This window comes from Lacerta agilis, chromosome 2, assembly GCF_009819535.1.
Source record: "Lacerta agilis isolate rLacAgi1 chromosome 2, rLacAgi1.pri, whole genome shotgun sequence".
In the NCBI taxonomy this organism is placed as follows: Eukaryota; Metazoa; Chordata; class Lepidosauria; order Squamata; family Lacertidae; genus Lacerta; species Lacerta agilis.
This window is the reverse complement of record NC_046313.1, coordinates 103,447,544-103,467,449: the sequence shown is the minus strand read 5'-3', so window position 1 is coordinate 103,467,449 and position 19,906 is coordinate 103,447,544. Positions and strand designations below refer to the sequence as shown.

The 19,906-nt window shown below is 43.4% G+C and overlaps 2 protein-coding genes across 2 annotated transcripts; one reads left to right on the top strand and one right to left on the bottom strand.

Moving 5' to 3' along the window:
• Positions 1-320: 320 nt before the first annotated feature.
• On the bottom strand, positions 321-1,259 carry LOC117042039 (olfactory receptor 2D3-like). The gene has a single exon (XM_033141485.1). The coding sequence runs from the start codon at positions 1,257-1,259 to the stop codon at positions 321-323; it is 939 nt and encodes a 312-aa protein (XP_032997376.1).
• Positions 1,260-13,427: 12,168 nt separating this feature from the next.
• Positions 13,428-14,360, top strand: LOC117042353 (olfactory receptor 2T2-like). Its single transcript, XM_033141905.1, has one exon. The coding sequence runs from the start codon at positions 13,428-13,430 to the stop codon at positions 14,358-14,360; it is 933 nt and encodes a 310-aa protein (XP_032997796.1).
• Positions 14,361-19,906: the final 5,546 nt, after the last annotated feature.

Below are 19,906 nucleotides of genomic sequence, written 5' to 3'. Positions count from 1 at the left end.
ACTAAACCCTGTTGCACCTTCAGCTTCCAACACCTCCTCCCGGTCTGCTCCCTCTTCTCCCTCTGGCCACTCATCGTAGTCCCACCACCAATTCCCTGGCTTCCAGCTTTCTTCTCTTGGAGTTTCCCCAGCTGGTGCCTCCCACCACCCTTTGGCATCCAGCCAGTCCCTGACAGATGCCTGATGTATCTTAGCAAGATGCAGAAACCTTCTTGCCTCACCCCCACTCTTGAACAGTGTATTGTATGACAATAGGATGGGCTACTACTGGTTTTATTCTTGTTTTCGTTTTTACTTTGCTTCTGCCCATGAACACCAGTTTACTGTTTGAAAACCAGTTTGACCAGGGCTCCTTTGACATCATTGTTCCTTAAGCTATAGATAAATGGATTCAAAAGAGCAGTCACCACGTTGTAAAACAGAGAGAACTTCTTGTCCCTCTCTGGCTCATAGCTGGATGCTGGGCGCATGTATGTGAACATGGCGGCCCCATAGAAGAGAGTCACCACGGTGATGTGCGAGGTGCAGGTGGAAAAGGCTTTGGACTTCCCTTCGGCTGAACGGATGCTCCAGATGGCTGCTAAGACAAAAGCGTACGATACCACAATAAAAGAAAGTGGGATCATGAGCACAATCACCCCCACCACAAAGTCCACCAGCTCATTGACCCGTGTGTCCGCGCAGGCCAATTCCAAGATGGCCGGCACCTCACAGAAAAAGTGGTTGATCTCATTGGGGCCGCAATAAGGCAGCTGCATGGTGAATCCAGTATGCATCGTGGCAAAGAAGAAGCCACAGGCCCACGACCCGGCAGCCATCTTGAGGCAGAGAGGCTTGCTCATGATGAGGGTGTAGCGCAGCGGGTGGCAGATGGCGGCATACCTATCGTAAGCCATCACAGCGTAGAGGACACACTCAGTTATCCCCAGGGACAGGAAGACGTACATCTGGGTAGCGCAGCCAGCAAAAGAGATGGTTTTCCTCTGGGAGAGGAGGTGTATCAGCATCTGGGGCCCTATAGTGGTACTATAGCTGATGTCCAAGAAGGAGAGGTTGGCCAAGAAGAAGTACATGGGTGTGTGGAGACGGGAGTCTGTCCTGATAAGGATGATAATAAGGCTGTTCCCTAGCAGGGTCATCAGGTACATGGTCAGGAAGATTGTAAACAGCAGCTTCTGCATTTGGGGCTGGCTTGAGAACCCGAGAAGGATGAATTCAGACACAGAACTTTGATTTGCCCCTGTAAGATCCTTTGCCATCCTTAGCCTAAGACAAATGACAGGGAAGTTTTAAAAACTGGCAATTTCACGTTAAAATGCATGCCTAACAAAGTCCCCTCCCTACATCCCTATGTGAAGGTGAAAGGAACTGGGCCTTCCCCACTCCCCTCATAGAAAAGTATCATAGTTCATCACCCAAACTTCCTTCTCAATAGCATATATAGCAGAAATGCACTGGGCATGGGGTGGTGGCGGCGGCATGGGGGCAGGTAACATTGGGGGCAGGGAGGGGCAGCACCTACCTGGCCTCCCATTGCCGCCTGGTCTCCGCAGCTTACCGGCAGATAGAGGGGGAGGGACAAGGAGAGCTGGTGCAAATGCACTATCAGGAAGTGCCGGATGGGCTCTGCCAGTGAGTTTGCACTACACTGACCACGTCTCTGCCTTGCCCCTCCCAGTAAAAGCTGTGGTGTTGCCAGTGGCAGGAGGTCCGGGAAGCACTGCCACCCCTTACCAGGGTCGGGTTCTCATCCCCTCACTCCTATGCCCCTCTTTAAGGTCAAAACCAGATATAGAAAAGGTGATCATATTATTTGTCCAGCTAGTCCAATATAGTCTATTGATCCAGACAGAAGCTTTAGAGTCAATAGGTAAAATTTCAGGGAAGCATATTTTGGCTATAGGTCAGGAGGGACTTTCTTGCAGTAGAAACTGTTTGACAATAGAAGAGACAACCACATTCACTTACAGTCATTTAAATAGACTCTGGATAAGGATGTTGCATTTGTACTGCAGATTGCAGACTGCATGATCTCCCAGGTCCCTTATGACTCTATGATTGTGTGCACTCTGCTGCAGCTGCAACCCCCCCCCCCGCCTGCCCCCCGACTTCATGCATGAATAGGCAGAGACATTACTAAGCCACTGCCACCCCTAGTTTGACCCTAGTCTGAAAACTGAAAATGGTCTGCTGGGGTAAGAAACCCCTCAGAAGATGCGTTTTGTTTTCAGGATCCAGATGGTCACAATATTTGGGAACAGTGAGAATTTCCTTTACCAGGTCAGACTGGGTGATGATTCTGTTTCCTTGCTCCATCAGACTTCTAGCAATGAAGGATCACTTCCTTCATCCATATGGGCTTCTCTTAAACCAGCCTTTAGTAGTCTGGAGTCCTTCAGAGGACTCTCGACAGCCCTGATCATTGGCTGAGATTTGAAGTCCAACACACCTGGATAGTCTCCGCATGGGGAAGGCTGTTTTACATGGCATTCAAGTCTCTCCCGTCCTGATGATTCCCACCCCTGTCCTGTGGCAGCCAGTCAAAGATTTTACCGCTCAACCAAAGGTCATTTCTTTCCCTCTGGCAGCAGAAGTGCACATAAAGGAGGAAAACTTCTTTTTCAAGAGCCAACTATATACATAACCACCAAAGCAAGCGAAAGCTAACTTCCTCATTGTCTTAGGTCTCAGATTCTCAGCTAACGGATCTTTCCTATAACCACACACTCATTTAGAACAATAAAGAACACCAATGAGACTTTTAAATATTTTGGAATTTTTTGGATGAAAATCTGGAAGGTTCCATTCCTTGGTGTCCATGGTGTCTATGCAGATAGAATGACAGTTTTGACTATTGAAGTATTTGCTTACCTTCATCTTTTATGTCCACAACTGGAAATAGATTCTTCTTCATGCATGAACCACTCTCTCTCAAAATTGTGCCCATACATTATTAACCTGAAAACCTGTCCAACTAGTTCCCTCTCTGAAGCAGCTGTCGAGCTTCCTTCTGACAGTATAATTTGCACTTGAACCAACTACAGCTGCCACTGTTCATCCTCCTAGATCTACACAGAATATATATTTTGTCAATTAAGTGCCCACGTGCTACAAGGATCGAAGCTGGTCTCTGATAAAGTATGATGGATAAGTCAACAAGCCAAGGAGAAGCATAATTCAAGGAAAGTGGATCATTCTGGAGAGTAACTGTTCTGCTGCTCATTCAGTGATGGATGAGAATTTAGGAATAATGGTGTTAGTTATATTCTTCCAGGATGACTGTCTGACAGTCCCAGAAGAATCCAGTTCTTGAAGTAATTCACTGAAGACTCAATAGCTTGTTATTTCTGGAGCATGAAAGTTGCATTGACTGGTTTCCTCCGTGTTATCTGGGAAATCTTTGGGTCTCAAACATCTCTTTTCCTGATTCCAAGGTGGTGAACAGCAAGCAAAATAAAACAGTAAAAGCACAATAATTTTTTTAAAAAACAATTCCCATACAGATGCAAATGGGGACAAATATCTCAACTTAAAAGGCTTGTTGAAAGAGGACGGTATTAAGTAGGCACCAAAAAGACAACAGAGATTGTGCCTGTCTAATATTTAATGGGGGTGGGGGAATTCCAGAGGGCAGGTGCCACAACACTAAAGCCTCAATTCTTATATTTTACAGAATGTAACTCCTGATCAGGTGGTACCTTCAAGAGGCCTTGACCTCTTGAGGACCATGATCAATTGGGTGTATAAGGGGTTGGACAATTTTTCAGGTATCCTATACTTTTATCCCTGGTTCTCCTTCCCTTAGGTGAAGTGGCTGCCCAGCAACAATTTTGTGAGAGCTCCATGAGATCTCACTGGAAGCTTCTTCTTTTCCCTTCTCCAGTGGATGGGGAGGGCACCCACAGGGTCACCACCCCACAGGATTCTGCCACCTGAAGTGGCAGTGCGCCGCATGGGTGGGCTGGCTCTACCCCCTCTCCTTTAGTTCGCTTTTCCTGCTTTCGTCTCCTTTTCTAGTCCTTTGAACATCAAGTTCGTCTAAGAGAGATGAATGCACGTAGTAATGAGATACAGGAAGGTCTTCATCAATGTCTATTCTTTATGAAAATCCTCTCTCACTGAAATGAGCCACCTCTACCATTCATAACGGTTGGAATAGAAGGGACCCAATCCTGTTGCTATCAGTAACAAACAGCTTGTAGCAGATGGAGCATCCAGATGAGACATGAACTTTCCAATAAATGGCACATTATAGCCAAAAGCGGGTAAGTAACTTAGTCCATTTCCAAGTTATGGGTTTCAAGTCAAGCAGCCTTTGTAGGTTCTGCCATTTAGCTGTGTACATGAAGAGATTAGCCATGCAAACCCAGAGAGTAGAAAAGAAGTTGGCTATTAGAAGATTCCGGTTTGATCAGTAATTAGAAACTGACAGTGGGACAAATAGGAATATGCATCTGTTTTAGTGTCTGAATGATATATCATATTATCTGGGATAATTTTCCTGTGGGGGAAAAATCAATACAAAATCTAATCACAACAAATAAATTTAAATCTCTTGAGAATCCATCACGGGCAATTTCAAATATAAGCTTTTGAGGAGTTCCATATATCTCAGAGTTTCCCTGAAGTGCTTATTTGCAACAACTAACTACCTCCCACAAGCAATGAACCTCATTAACTGAAACTTTTCCCCTTGAGGTTATTTTTTTACAAAACAGTTTTAGTTTGTTAAAACAACAGCTCTTTAATGAACCCAATTAACATGTACCAATGGGTCTTGTTGAAGCCTAAGACTATTTTCGCCCTGAGTAATGTAATTAAAGAAGTTTTAATGAGAGACTGAGTAGCACTTAGCAAATTAAAACTTGTTCAAATGCAGAAAGACAGTTTGAACAGAGAAGTTTGTTCATCTAAATTACTTTTTTACAACGGTAATGTCAATGGTGGTGACATAGCCGGAATACGGCAGTCGGAAGTCATGTCTGGACGGAAATCGCTGAAATGTCCAGAAAAATCTGAACATATGGCAACCCTATAATAAACAAATAATAGTACTAGTATTGATTCAGCTCCAGTTAAATGCTTCCATTGTACTTAGACTGTGGATCTGGTTTGCTTTGAACCCACCACCATTGACATTACATGCTGGAAGTCTAGATTTTACTGGAAAAATTCAACCTGTGCTGTTGATAAAGACAGTGCAACTCATACAACACATTGGCGACAAATATTCACACAGTTGTTTCAGAAGTAAGTTCAGCGACTTAGTCTTTTAAGCTTAAGCCAAGAAATTGTATCTTCAATGATATTTAGCACTAGTAGATGCATAAATACTTCAAGACTAGACTACTGAAGAAGCCCAGAAAACTTAGGGAGTGTACTATCTGCCTACCCCAATGAATTGGCCCCACCAGGGGTGAAACAGCTGGCACCCTGTCTTCTTTACAACTTTATAGACTGATTTTTCAGCACCCTGTGGCTACCAGGAACAACATTGAACTTACTTTCTCCTTGAACTTATTTTGAAAAAAACAAAAAACCGAGTCAAGAATTTGTAAGAACCTTGTTAAATCAGACATTATAAGTTCACTTTATTTTGGGCAGTTCGGAAGTTTTTGTGGCACTTTACAAGTAATTGCCTCTTACTCACAAATCTGCTAAATGACGGAAATCTAGATTTTGGCAAATATCCGCAAAAATAGCTCAAAAACGTGATATATATATATATATATATATATATATATATATACCCTGTTTCTCCTAAAATAAGACATAGCCATAAAATAAGCCATAGCAGGATTTCTATGCATTTGTGAAATATAAGCCGTTCCCCGAAAATAAGCCATACCCCGAAAATAAGCCATAGTGACGTGGTACCTCCCATTAAAACAGCCTGGAGAGGCGTGGCTATGCAGCTTACCGATGCGACACGGTTAAAATAAGACATCCCCTGGAAATAAGCCATACTGTGTTTTGTTGAGCGAAAAAAAATATAAGACGGTGTCTTATTTTAGGAGAAACACACACACACACACACACACACACACATATATATTGCAAAAACGCTCAACCACTTTGGGCAGAACTAAGAAAAGCTCAACAACTTTGGCCCAAAACCAACAACTTGGGTGTCCGGATTTTCAGCCTTGGCTTGTATGAAACCTGAACGAGGCCTATAATTGCACTCTAGTGAGGTAGCAGTAAAAGGAATGGAAAAGAACAATGCAACGTCATGGACTGAATTTACTCTTGAGAGTTTTTTAAAGCCAAACCTGGTCGCCCACTCTCTTCTGTGCTCTGCTGGTCTTTATGTTCATCATGGTCTTCTCTGAAAACAGCCTCCTTCTCTATCTGATCCAGACGGATTCTGCTCTTCAACCCCCCCCCACAATGTATTTTTTCCCCTAGCCAGTTGGCCTTCATGGACATCTGTCAAACACTTGCCACTGCCCCTAAAATGGTTGTGGGTTTTGTAAGCAAGACAAATGTCATTTCTCTGGCTAGATATTCAGCTCAGATATCTTTCACTCTGATGATGGGTATGGCAGAATGTCAGAATGTCTCACCCTTGCAGCAATGTCCTATGGCAGGTATGGGGCTATATGCAAGTTTTTGCAATACCAGGTCCTTCGGAGGAGGAGGAGGAGGAGAAGGAGAAGGAGAAGGAGAAGGAGAAGGAGAAGGAGAAGGAGAAGGAGAAGGAGAAGGAGAAGGAGAAGGAGAAGAGTTTGGATTTGATATCCCGCTTTATCACTACCCTAAGGAGTCTCCAAGCGGCTAACATTCTCCTTTCCCTTCCTCCCCCACAACAAACACTCTGTCAGGTGAGTGGGGCTGAGAGACTTCAGAGAAGTGTGACTAGCCTAAGGTCACCCAGCAGCTGCATGTGGAGGAGCGGAGACGCGAACCCGGTTCACCAGATTACGAGTCTACCACTCTTAACCACTACACCACACTGGCTCTGATAGCGGCGGTTTGGTTGAGGGCCTCTCTGCAAGCCTTGGTCCCTGCTGTTTAGGTCTTGCCACTGCACTTCTGTCGGTACAACGTGATTCAGCACCTCTTTTGCGACATCCCATCAATGCTGAAGTTGTCCTGTTCTGACAACCTCGTTTTGGAAAGGATGGGGATCTTCAGTAGTTGCCAACTGCTTCTTGTCCCTTTCTTGATCATTCTGGTTTCGTACAGCTGCATCTTTGCAATTGTCCTACGCTCAATTGGAGTCAGAAAGCACCGGGCATTTGCCTCTCCCATTTGGTGGTGGTGGGACTCTTCTATGGGGCAGCTAGGCTCAAGTACCTGAGATCCAAGGCGTATCAGACACCATTCCAGGACGATATAGTTTCAGTGTTTTGTACCATCATCATGCCAGCTTGCATTTCTTAGTGCAGAAAGGATTGATCTAATGTGTAGATATCTTTCCTATTCTAATTCATTCAAGCAGGTTCTGGAAGCTACTAGAAGCTTCTCTGTGTGAGAAAAGCAGAGGCAGAAGGGTTAATGATTGTTTATACCAGGGGTAGGCAACCTAAGGCCCAGGGACTGGATGCGGCCCAATCGCCTTCTCAATCCGGCCTGCGGACAGTCCGGGAATCAGCGTGTTTTTACATGAGTAGAATGTGTCCTTTTATTTAAAATGCATCTCTGGGTTATTTGTGGGGCGTAGGAATTCGTTCATTATTTTTTTCAAAATATAGTCCGGCCCCCCACAAGGTCTGAGGGATGGTGGACCAGCCCATGGCTGAAAAAGGTTGCTGACCCCTAGTTTATGTGTACATTGTGTCATGTCTCTTAGGTCACGGATACCACTCAAAGGTTGGATCCACCCACACTTAGTCATACACAGAGTAGGCTCACTGAAATCAACCATTCATTTCAGAAATGAACATGAAATCAATCAGTTTCAGAGGGCGGTATTCAACTCCTTGCATGTGCCGAATGACTTCTGCTTGAATCGCAGTGTGCCAGTATTGCTTTGTTCAGAGAACAAATCTAATCCTGATTTATATGTAGCAGAAACTCTCTCATATTTAAGCTTTTAACTTTAGTTCCCTCTGTAACAACTGCCATGTTGGGCACAGTCACCCTTCCTATCAGCACACAGAAAATCTAGGGTTGAAGGTTCGGTCTTCAGGCCCATAGCAAATAAGTTTCCTTTAATTAGGAGACCTTGTTTAAATTCTTGATTGAGCTTTACAGAGGAGAAAATAAATTAGGTAAATGGCATTAAACCTTATAATATACTAACAATTCAAAGTGAAAATGTTGATCTTTGATACAGAGCTGAGAAACCTTAATAAAATCACCTTTATACAAATTGATGGTGGATAGATGGATTGGGGGGGGGGGAGGAATCTCCCTCTTCATGGATGCCCAGAACTTGTGGGCTTCCAATGAAGCCAAATGTTGGAAGAATCAGGGCAGATTAAAAAAGTACTTCTTCACCCAGTGCATAGCTAAACTGTGGAACTTGCTCCAACAGTGATGATCACCACTGTGGATGGGTTGAACCAATTCATGGAGGAAGTTTTTGATTGTTAGCAACAAAGCTGGCCATGTGCTGCCTCCACAGTTGGATTTTTGAGTTTGGTGAAATAGTTGAGAAAAGGCCCTTGTCAATCCAGTACAGTCCTTCTGTAGAATATTGTGTGAAGAGACCTGAAAGAAAAAAATGGTGTTGGGAATACTGAAAATTAAGGGAATCCCAGACTGATTTAGCAAATGGACAGATTCCATGTCCTTTAGAGAAGTCTCTTCATATCTCCTAACAGGCAAATACAGAAGCATCTCAATGAGCACCCATGTGCTATGCTATGGCAAGGTGCCTTAAAGTGCTAAACCCTTTAGAGATGCTTGCCACTACGGTCAACACCTTATTAATTGAAGACTGGGGATCAAATTCCCTAAAGCCAGCAATCAACCAGAACGTCCTAATGGAACCTACAGTGGAACCTACATTGTAAACCTTGAGTGGCTTTAGTGGTGCAAACGCCAGTCTCAATTTAGGCCCAAACAAAGTAACAGAAAACAGTTTTCCCCAAGGGATTTTACCCTGGTCACAATAGAACCATAAACTATAAGTAATAAGCACCAGTTTCTACCCAGACAAAGGACTCATGTCATTGGCAAGGGAGCTCAACTCTGTTTCATACAGTATTTAGATGGAATTGTTTCTAAGACCTTTCAGTACACCAGAGTCACTGATGTCAGATCTCTGGCAGAAGCCTTCGTACCTTTCGTTCAATAGTCATAGGTTGGTGTGATGAAACAGGCAGAAGGTACATTACGAGGAGAGAGCGCCTGTCCACAGGTTAGCTCTCTGATGCTTTATGCAGGGTCTGTATAGAAGCTTGGACCTGCTTGGTCCATAGTAATCCATCTAAGCTGTGACCTTTAAGGAGCTAATTGTGTTTAAGAATGTGTGGGGTCATGAGGAGGGGCTGAACTGAATGTTGGAAATCTAGCTCTTCAAGGATCTAAACGGTTCTCTTTCTGCTAATATAGGAACACATGAAGGTATGTGGCTTTTTTGTTGTTGTTATTGCTGTTGCGAAGGGTAGATCTGAACCAAACAAGTCCTATGATGAATGGTTGAAAGCCTTGGGGCTGTTTTTCCTGGAAAAGAGAAAGTTATGGGGACAAATCATAGCTGCCTTCAGATATCTGAAAGGCCATATCAGAGACAATCATAGAACCATAGAATTGTAGAGTTGGAAGGTACCCAAGGGTCATCTAGTCCAACCCCCTTTACTCTTCACAGAGTTGCAGCTCTTTTCCACCCTTAACAAAGTTAAGGAATCCGTGGGGGAATTCACGTGCTTTGAATGTATGGTGAGCACGCAGCTTTAAGCAAATGGCTAGCTCTTCTATAGAAATTAATGGAGCATGTGGTTGGTGTGATAGCTCAGGCAGTAGAGCATGAGAATTTAAATCTCAGGATTGTCTGTTCAAGCTCCACATTGGGCAAAAGATTCCTGCATTGTAGGGGTGAAACTAGCAGACCCTCCAGGGATGTCCCTGATTTAGAGAAGCCGTCCTGGTTTCTGATTTCATCCTAGAATGTCCCACTTTTCCTTAGGATGTCCCTATTTTCATTGGAGAAATGCTAGAGCGCATGGAGTAATCTGACCCCTGAGCTGGCTGAAGGCAATTCTGTATAGGGAAGTTTTTTGTGTTTAATGTTTTACAGTGGTGCCCCGCTAGACGAATGCCTCGCAAGACGAAAAACTCGCTAGATGAAGGCATTCGTCTAGGAGAGGCAGCCCCGCAAGACGAAAAAGTCTATGGGGCTGCCTCGCAAGACGAAAATTTTTCGTCTTTTTTTTTTCGTCTAGCGAAAGCGTGGCTGTCATTGCCGCTTCGCTAGATGAAAAACCCGCTAGATGAAAATTTTCGCAGAACGAATTATTTTCGTCTAGCGGGGCACCACTGTATTATGATTTTTTATATGTTGGAAGCTGCCCAGAGTGGCTGGGGCAACCCAGTAAGATGTGTGGAGTATAAATAGAAAAATTATCATTATGGAATGGGGCGTCCCTATTTTCATTGGAGAAATATTGGAGGGTATGGACTAGATTGCCCTTGTGGGCCCTTCTATGATTAAAATGCTCAATGGCGCCCGTTATGATTCCTCTCTGAAAATGAACAAGAAGCTTCTTAGCCCAGATCTAGAAATCCTTCACAGGTGTGTCATCTCTCCTTCCCATTCATTCCACTGACACCAAGCTTGCCATCTGACCAGGGGAAAAGCAGACAAGCCTGCTCCTGTGTCTTTCGCAGCAGTTTGATATGAAAAACCCAGCAATAATGTTGCTAATATCAGCAGCTCAGTGGCTATTAAATACCCTGGCTTTATATAATAAATATATAAAGTATTTTTAAAACACTGGTTTTAAAATGCGTAATAAATATAAAAAGTATTTTTAAAACACTGGTTCCATTGGATTGAATGGAGAAGGGAAGGTCATGCATACAGAGCAAGGGCTGTGGACTGAGTTTGGCCAAACTCATGTTAGTAGCTTCGAGAACACTGTCCAACCATCTCATCCTCTGTCGTCCCCTTCTCCTTGTGCCCTCCATCTTTCCCAGCATCAGGGTTTTTTCTAGGGAGTCTTCTCTTCTCATGAGGTGGCCAAAGTACTGGAGCCTCAACTTCAGGATCTGTCCTTCCAGTGAGCACTCGGGGCTGATTTCTTTAAGGATGTATAGGTTTGATCTTTTTGCAGTCCATTGGACTCTCAAGAGTCTCCTCCAGCACCATAATTCAAAAGCATCAATTCTTCAGCGATCACTCTTCTTTATGGTCCAGCTCTCACTCCCATACATTGCTACTGGGAAAGCCATAGCTTTAACTATACGGACCTTTGTTGGCAAGGTGATGTCTGCTTTTTAAGATGCTGTCTAGGTTTGTCATTGCTTTCCTCCCAAGAAGCAGGCGTTTTTTAATTTCGTGACTGCTGTCACCATCTGCAGTGATCATGGAGCCCAAGAAAGTAAAATCTCTTACTGCCTCCATTTCTTCCCCTTCTATTTGCCAGGAGGTGATGGGACCAGTGGCCATGATCTTAGTTTTTTTGATGTTGAGCTTCAGACCATATTTTGCGCTCTCCTCTTTCACCCTCATTAAAAGGTTCTTTAATTCCTCCTCACTTTCTGCCATCAAGGTTGTATCATCAGCATATCTGAGGTTGTTGATATTTCTTCCGGCAATCTTAATTCCGGTTTGGAATTCATCCAGTCCAGCCTTTCGCATGATGAATTCTGCATATAAGTTAAATAAGCATGGAGACAATATACAGCCTTGTCGTACTCCTTTCCCAATTTTGAACCAATCAGTTGTTCCATATCCAGTTCTAACTGTAGCTTCTTGTCCAACATAGAGATTTCTCATGAGACAAATGAGGTGATCCGGCACTCCCATTTCCTTAAGAACTTGCCATAGTTTGTTGTGGTCGACACAGTCAAATGCTTTTGCGTAGTCAATGAAGCAGAAGTAGATGTTTTTCTGGAACTCTCTAGCTTTCTCCATAATCCAGCGCATGTTCGCAATTTGGTCTCTGGTTCCTCTGCCCCTTCAAAATCCAGCTTGCGTACATTTGCACTATTCTAAAAAGTGATATACCTTCGCCATTGTGGAAATTCCGTATGCATCTTAGAAGATAGGAAGATAGGAAGATAGGAAGCTGCATTATACTTAATGGACTACTGGTCCATTAAGCTCACCATAGTCCACACTGGCTGACATCAGGGCTGTCTGGAAGATGCCTGGGATTGACCCTGGAGATGCTCCACCACTGAGCTACAGCCCTTGCCCAGCACACTCAGGAAAATTCTGAATGGAGATCTATGAACTTGCTGGAAACTACCATCAGCACCACTCCATTGATATCCAAATGTCTTTAAGTTACAAGTGCTACAAGGCTGTGTTAGCATGGTTGTGTCTGAAATTGGTGGTGGTGGGGTTTGGGGGGAGGGGATCAGACAAAGACCATGTGCCTTTTAAAATGTAGTTGTTGTTGTTGTTGTTTGAAATGTCCACATAACATGTCCACATAACAAGCATTTAACCTGGGGCTCCTCCAGAATTCTGGAGTTTTGTTTTGCTTTGCTTTGTGGGTGCTTTCCACAACATGCCATTCATGCGCTCATTGTGCACTTGCGGCGGTGGGTTCATTGTTCTGTCATGCACTCCCAATGCTATTGCAATATCGCTTCTTTAGGAGTGTCTCCACCCACATTGTTCAACCTAGACACTGAGGTCCAACGCCGAGTGGTTTTGGTGGTTCCCTCACTGCGAGAAGTGAGGTTACAGGGAACCAGGCAGAGGGCCTTCTCGGTGGTGGCACGTGCCCTGTGGAACACCCTCCCATTAGATGTCAAAGAAATAAACAACTATCTGATGTTTAGAACACGTTTAGAAGGCAGCCCTGTTTAGGGAAGTTTTTAATGACTGATATTTTAATATATTTTTAATCTTTTGTTGGAAGCCACCTAGAGTGGCTGGGGAAAACCAGCCAGATGGGTGGGGTATAAATAAATTGTTGTTGTTGTTGTTGTTGTTGTTGTTGTTGTTGTTGTTGTTATTGCTGTCTGGAAGAGCACCCTTGCACCATAGAGCAACAAAAGCTGAACAATAACACACACACCCAAAAGCAAACCTTTGTGGTAGGCAAAATTTCAGCTGGAAGTTATTGGACGTGCACCGATTGCAAAGGGTGTAGTATGTCCAAACAAAACCTTTTACAGGGACAAAGAGTATTGAAAGTGAGATAATGTCTAACTTCCCCCCATCATGAGCAACCAAATCATCAATAATACACAGCAATAATAATAATAAATAAATAAATAAATCTGGCATTTCTGTGAATTCCTTCTCCTTAAATCTTGTCCTTTTGTCTTCAGCTCCAGCTCAGCCCAAGGAAGAGGCAATGGGTCATGAAAATGTAACATCCTGGACAGAGTTTCATCTTGTGGGACTTCTGCATCTAAGGACCCCCACCTTATTTTTTAGCATCGTTTTGTTTATGGCTTTCATTGCTCTGCTGGGAAACTGTCTCCTGCTGCTCCTAATCCAAATGGACTCCTCGCTTCATACGCCAATGTACTTTTTCCTTAGTCAACTGTCCTGCATGGATATGGGCCAGGTCCTCATTGTAGTCCCTAAAATGTCTGTGAACTTTTTAACGCAGAGGAGCACTATTTCGCTTGGCGGTTGTGTGGCCCAGATCTTCCTCACTCTGACCATGGGAAGCTCAGAGAGCCTCGTCCTGGCCGTCATGTCTTACGACAGGTATGTGGCCATCTGCAAGCCCTTGCAGTACCCAGTCCTCATGCGGAGAACCACTTGCCTGGTCATGACAATTGGGATCTGGTCTACAGCATCGCTGACCATCATGGTCATTGCAATTTACGTCCACTCTCTGCCATACTGTGGCTCAAACGTGATTCACCATTTTGTGTGCGAGTTCCCGGCTTTGCTGAAGTTGTCCTGCGCTGACACCTCTGCCTTTGAGATCGTGGTATACCTTGACAATGTGGTCCTACTCCTTTTCCCCATCTCAGTCATCATTTCCTCTTATGTTGCCATTCTGGTGCAAGTCTTGAGGATGCGCTCGACCGAGGGAAGGCACAAGGCCTTAGGGACTTGCCTGTCCCACTTCTGTGTCGTGGGCATCTTCATTGGGGCATCTATGCTGACCTACACCGCCCCTATGAACTCTTACTCAGCACAAAGAGCCATGATCTACTCGGTTTGCATTACCGTCGTCCCCCCAATGCTCAACCCTTTTATCTACAGTTTGCGCAACAGGGATGTCCTAGCAGCTCTGCGAAAGCTCTTTATGAAATGTGCGGCGTATTAACGGCGCCTAGAGAGGCAATAAAATTTCACACTCGTTCAGTTTTCGAAATAAATATTCAAGGTTTTAAGGTAGAACCACGACACCATGTCAAACGCCTTTGCAACAGTGGCTGGGGAAGAACAATCAAAAATACATATCCATACTGATATGGTACATTTGCTTACAAAATTATAGGAATCGCTCCGTTTCCATGGCAAATCATAGAATCATAGAGTTGGAAGAGACCACAAGGCCCATCCTTTACCTTACCTTTTACCTTTACTTGTTGATCCAGATTTATACACGTGGGTTAATGTGTGACTAGGGGCATGTCACATTAATATGCCTAAATGCTTGTCATTTCAATTTCAATACCTCCATGCCACCAAATGCTAGGACTTTTGAGCATAGCTGTCAACTTTCCCCTTTTTTTATTCCGAATAGGATTCCTCGCAAGAAAAGGGAAAAATTGACAGCTATGGGTTTTGAGATCTGTGGTACAATCTCCAGTTTTCTCATTACTTCCTTATCCAGGGCATTGGTATCACCCAATAAACTCAGCAAAAGTCTTAATTATCTAGTATCCAAGCCAGAAATGGGAAAATAATATCTAGGACATTATTCTTCCTATTAGCAAGCGTTAGGCATAAGTGAAATAATATGGCCCTGGACTCAAGCCAGTGAAGCCCTTACAAATTGCATCAGCTGTTGAACTTGCTCTGACCTTAATCCCTAAGGTGTGAACTTTTCAAACTTCAGTAATCCCTAAGGCTGAAAATTGAATAATATGTTAAAAAGATAACCCTTACAGTGTTATTCCCTTACAGTGCGATTCTAACCATGTAACTCAGAGAAGTTAAGTCCTATTGAATTCAGTTGGGGGTATTTCTCCTAGGTAAAAAGGCTTAGGATTGCAGCCTACTGGCTAATGATATAATAGCCAAAATATATTTTTGGCCTGCCTGAATATTTTGGCTTGCAATGTGACGCTCAGTGCCCCCGAGCATCAGCAATTGGGAAGGAAAAGCGGGACATTCCAGGGATCAAATCAGAAACAGGGATGGCTTCTGTAAATCTGGGACTGACCATGGAAAATAGCGACACTTGGAGGGTCTGGGGTTTCTGGCATTGTCAGCCACTGTGAGAACTAGATGAGCCATTGGCCTGATCCAACAGGTTCTTCTTTGGTCAATGGGTCCCCTACTGGGATGTGTGCCTTTCCCATGGTGACCATGGCCCTTTGAGTGGAGCTGACTGCATTCACAGTATGCAGGAAATTCACTCAGTTGGTTCCACCCACATAGTTCTGATAGTCACTTATCCTCTCCAACAGACCTCAATCACTCCCTATGTGTATGTGATGTGAAGGCAATCACAGAGCATTTTAGATGCTTGCAGCTAGAGATAGTGGATTATTCCCTTAAACAACAATAAATGGTCATTGTCTTTAAAGCATCCTATCTTTTTATTTGAGGCCTCCTAGCCACCTCATGAGAAGAGAAGTCTCCCTAGAAAAGACCCTGATGTTGGGAAAGATGGAGGGCACAAGGAGAAGGGGACGACAGAGGGTGAGATGGTTGGACAGTGTTCTTGAAGCAACTAGCAACTTATCCATCCTTAAAGAAATCAGCCCCGAGTACTCCCTGGAAGGACAGATCCTGAAGTTGAGGCTCCAGTACTTTGGCCACCTCATGAGAAGAGAAGACTACCTAGAAAAGACCCTAATGTTGGGAAAGATGGAGGGCACAAGGAGAAGGGGACGACAGAGGATGAGATGGTTGGACAGTGTTCTCAAAGCTACTAGCATGAGTTTGGCCAAACTGCGGGAGGCAGTGAAAGATAGGCGTGCCTGGCGTGCTCTGGTCCATGGGGTCACGAAGAGTCAGACACGACTGAACGACTGAACAACTACAACAGCTTGTAAGATTAATACTAGTGGCTAACTAAATATTGACGCAAAATGTTCTCATCGCTTTGATGATTTTAGAATACAATTTCTTTCCTCATTAATTGCTGGATAATGTTCAGAGGCGGGGAAATGGGAGAAAAATTGGTGCAGTGCTAGTCATAAAGTCTTCCCCGAGTGTGGACTCAGCTATACAGCTGCAAATAAAACGTTTTGAATGGGTTGTAATATACAAATGTGACAATAGATGGCGAAAGTGAGCTACGCCAAATTCAGTGTGTTTTTCTAAACTTTTTTTAAAGTCTTTTTACGGTGTTTTTTATATGTGTGTAGATTCCACCTGTGTCTTGCCGTGCCAAATGCACGGGCCTTCCTACAAGGTCTCAAAGCATTGTCAAATGTATTTCACACCTCTTCTCCTTCATAGTGACTGCTTAGCCATTGAAACTGCAATATTGCTGTTAGGTGCTATATGCAATTCTACAGAAACCTGAAGTGTGTGGCTGTTATAATACAGACCCTCCAAGTGTACCTATTTTCCAGGGACATCCCTGATTTAGAGAAGCTGTCCCACTTTCTGATTTGATCCTGGAATGCCCCATTTTTCCTTAGGAAGTCCCTATTTTCATTGGGAAAATGTTGGAGGGTATGGAGTTATCCAACCCCCAAGTTGCCTGAATGCAATCCTGTATAGGGAAGTTAAAAAAAAAAGTTTAATATTTTATTATTTTTTTATATATTTTGGAAGCTGCCCAAAGTGGCTGGGGCGACCCAGTCAGATGTGTCGGGTATAAATAGTAAAATTATCATTATGGAATGGGATGTCCCTATGTTCATTGGTGAAATGTAGGAGGGTATGTATAATATACTCAGCACTGAAGCCTTGGTTGGAAGCTAAATAATTGTGAGCCAGATTCTTAATAACTGATAATAAATGAACCCCATTCGTCCTCTACATATTAGGGAGGTGTCTGCAGCCCATATTGAAGCTGCCTGTATTGGAGAAATTCTGACTGCCTTAGAGCTGATGCTACCCTGATGCTAAGTATTCTTGAGTCATGCTCAACCCAAATTGTTGGACCAGTTACAAAGGTTTGGTGTCAGTTTGAAAGCCCAATTTGATACATATTTATGCCTCTCACAAAGAATCGGGAAGGGAAGGGAAGGAAGGAAGATCCCAGATCCATTCTATCAAACTTTGGAAGCAGCAGGAGGAGTTTGGACTTGATATCCCGCCTTTCACTCCCCTTAAGGAGTCTCAAAACGGGTAACAATCTCCTTCCCTTTCCTTCCCCACAACAAACACTCTGTGAGGTGAGTGAGGCTGAGAGACTTCAGAGAAGTGTGACTAGCCCAAGGTCATCCAGCAGCTGCATGTGGAGGAGTGGGGACGCGAACCCAGTTCACCAGATTATGAGTCCACCACTCTTAACCACTACACCACCCTGGCTCTCATAAGTTCCCATAAAGTAAATTATGATGGAAAGGCAAACTCCCAGCTACATTCAAATATCCCCACAGGAGCGTTTTCTCTACCCTCTTGAGAAATTCCTTCTAGTCCAGAGAGCTTCTGTGTTGGGATGTTGGCTACAGGTGAGAGAGTCAGCCACTCCTTCAGACTGCTCTTGCTCCCCCGTGGAAAGATTGACAGGTATTTGGACAGGTAGGAGGAGACCTAGAATTTGGACAAGTTACAGAGACCTAAGGTATAAAGGGAATCAAGCAGAAGAACGTCAACCTCATCAAAGAACAGGGAGAATGAGAACTGAATGGAGGCCTGTACTTCTCCCCAGAATCTTCTGCTCCCTCATTCATGTTATTTAGTGGGCATTGGTTTGGAGGAACCCATGTCTGCAGAAGTAGCATATGGTGCTATCTTTAGATTCCCATTGTCTAGTGGGGTGGGCAATGTACTGTTTGAAGTCTGAATTGTGGATTCCACTTCTGAAAGTATTACTTACTAAGTTGAGGAGCCAAAACCCCCAAATATGCAGGTGTGGTCGTTTCTCCTTGGAGCTTTTAAATATTGATCGTGAAAATGCTGGTTATAGTATAGATTGAAAAAAAGGCACTTTTTCCCCTTACTGCAGATAGAGCCTGTGGGACTAAGTAAAGATTTTGCAGAGATAAAGTAGGAGATGTAGGTTTTAAAATGTTCCTTTACAAGAGATACCATTATTTATAGTTCACAAGGTCTGGATTGTTTTTCCAGCAGATCTCAAATCAAGCAATTTAGGGTCTGGGATTCTGAATATTTTAAGATGTGAAAAGCAATCAAGAAAATTAAATATTGATTGTAGTTTTCTCTCCTTTTTTCTTTTGGAGTTATAAAAATATTTATGGTTTTCAAAATGTAAGGGGGGGAAAAGATGTCATTATCTCAGAGTAACAACTCTGTTCTAAAGAACGTACTGCAAATCATTTTTTGCCTGCAACAAGAAAAAGGCTGTTAACACTTTTAAACTGAATTATGGTCAATAGTCTATGGTGGAGGACATGAGCAAGATTTAATTAAATCAATGGTTGGAGCACTGAAGGTTTACAGCAGAACATCTAAAGGCCAACAGCTTCTAAAAAAATCACATCGTATTTCTACTTGCTGGCAGAAAGACATGCGTTAGACACAGGTATGTGATTCTTAATATTAATATAGGTTGCATTTTCAACACAAATTGATTCATTTTGGTATTTCTGATGACGACGACATCAATTTTCATACACAAAATCCTTGGCAAGTGAATCTGGGACAGGCAAACACAATCCAAAGGGGAAAAACACAAGTGTGTGTGTGTGTGTGTGTGTGTGTAATCAGCACACCTGAAATTGTGAACCTAATTCTGGTGCTGAGAAGAACAAATCTTGTTTGAGTTGTTGTCTGAGGCGAAGGATCTTTCTTGCTTCAGTATCAATTATATGGTTGCATCTCTATGTTTACAAAATTCAAGGTGAGAAAAAGATCCCAGAATACAAACATCCACTCAACCCCATGTTGGGCGTTAGGCAATGCAAGTGGTCTTTTGTTTGTTGCCATTTGGTAACCCTGCTATCTTCCAGAAGATTTGCACAGCCTATAGTTCAATCTGGCAACTCACGCCGTTGGCATCTATGCAAATTTGCCATTTCTAACTTTGGCACCACTGCAAATTGCTAACCGAAAGCGTTAGTTAGCTGCGGAGTTACCTTTGAGTTTTGAGGCACAAAGACACTCGGGGAGCCTTTCTCTTACTCACTTCTTTCCTCAAAACAAACAAACAAACAAACAAACAAAATCCTTCCAGTAGCACCTTAGAGACCAACTAAGTTGTTCTTGGTATGAGCTTTCATGTGCATGCACACTTCTTCAGATACACTGAAAGCTCATACCAAGAACAAACTTAGTGGGTCTCTAAGGTGCTACTGGAAGGATTTTTTAATTTTTAATTTTGTTTTGTTTTGACTATGGCAGACCAACATGGCTACCTACCTGTCACTTCTTTCCTGTGTCCCCCCCCCCTCTGGCCATGTTGTCAAGTGAAGACTAGCAACTTACTTTTAGGAAAAGCTAAGGGGAAGGAGGTAAGCTGCAGTGCCCAAATGATTGGGAAGGTACTGTACAGCTATCAGGCTAAAGAAGTCTTTCAAGCTAAAAAAATAAAATGGCAGGATCTTCTCTTGGTCATCA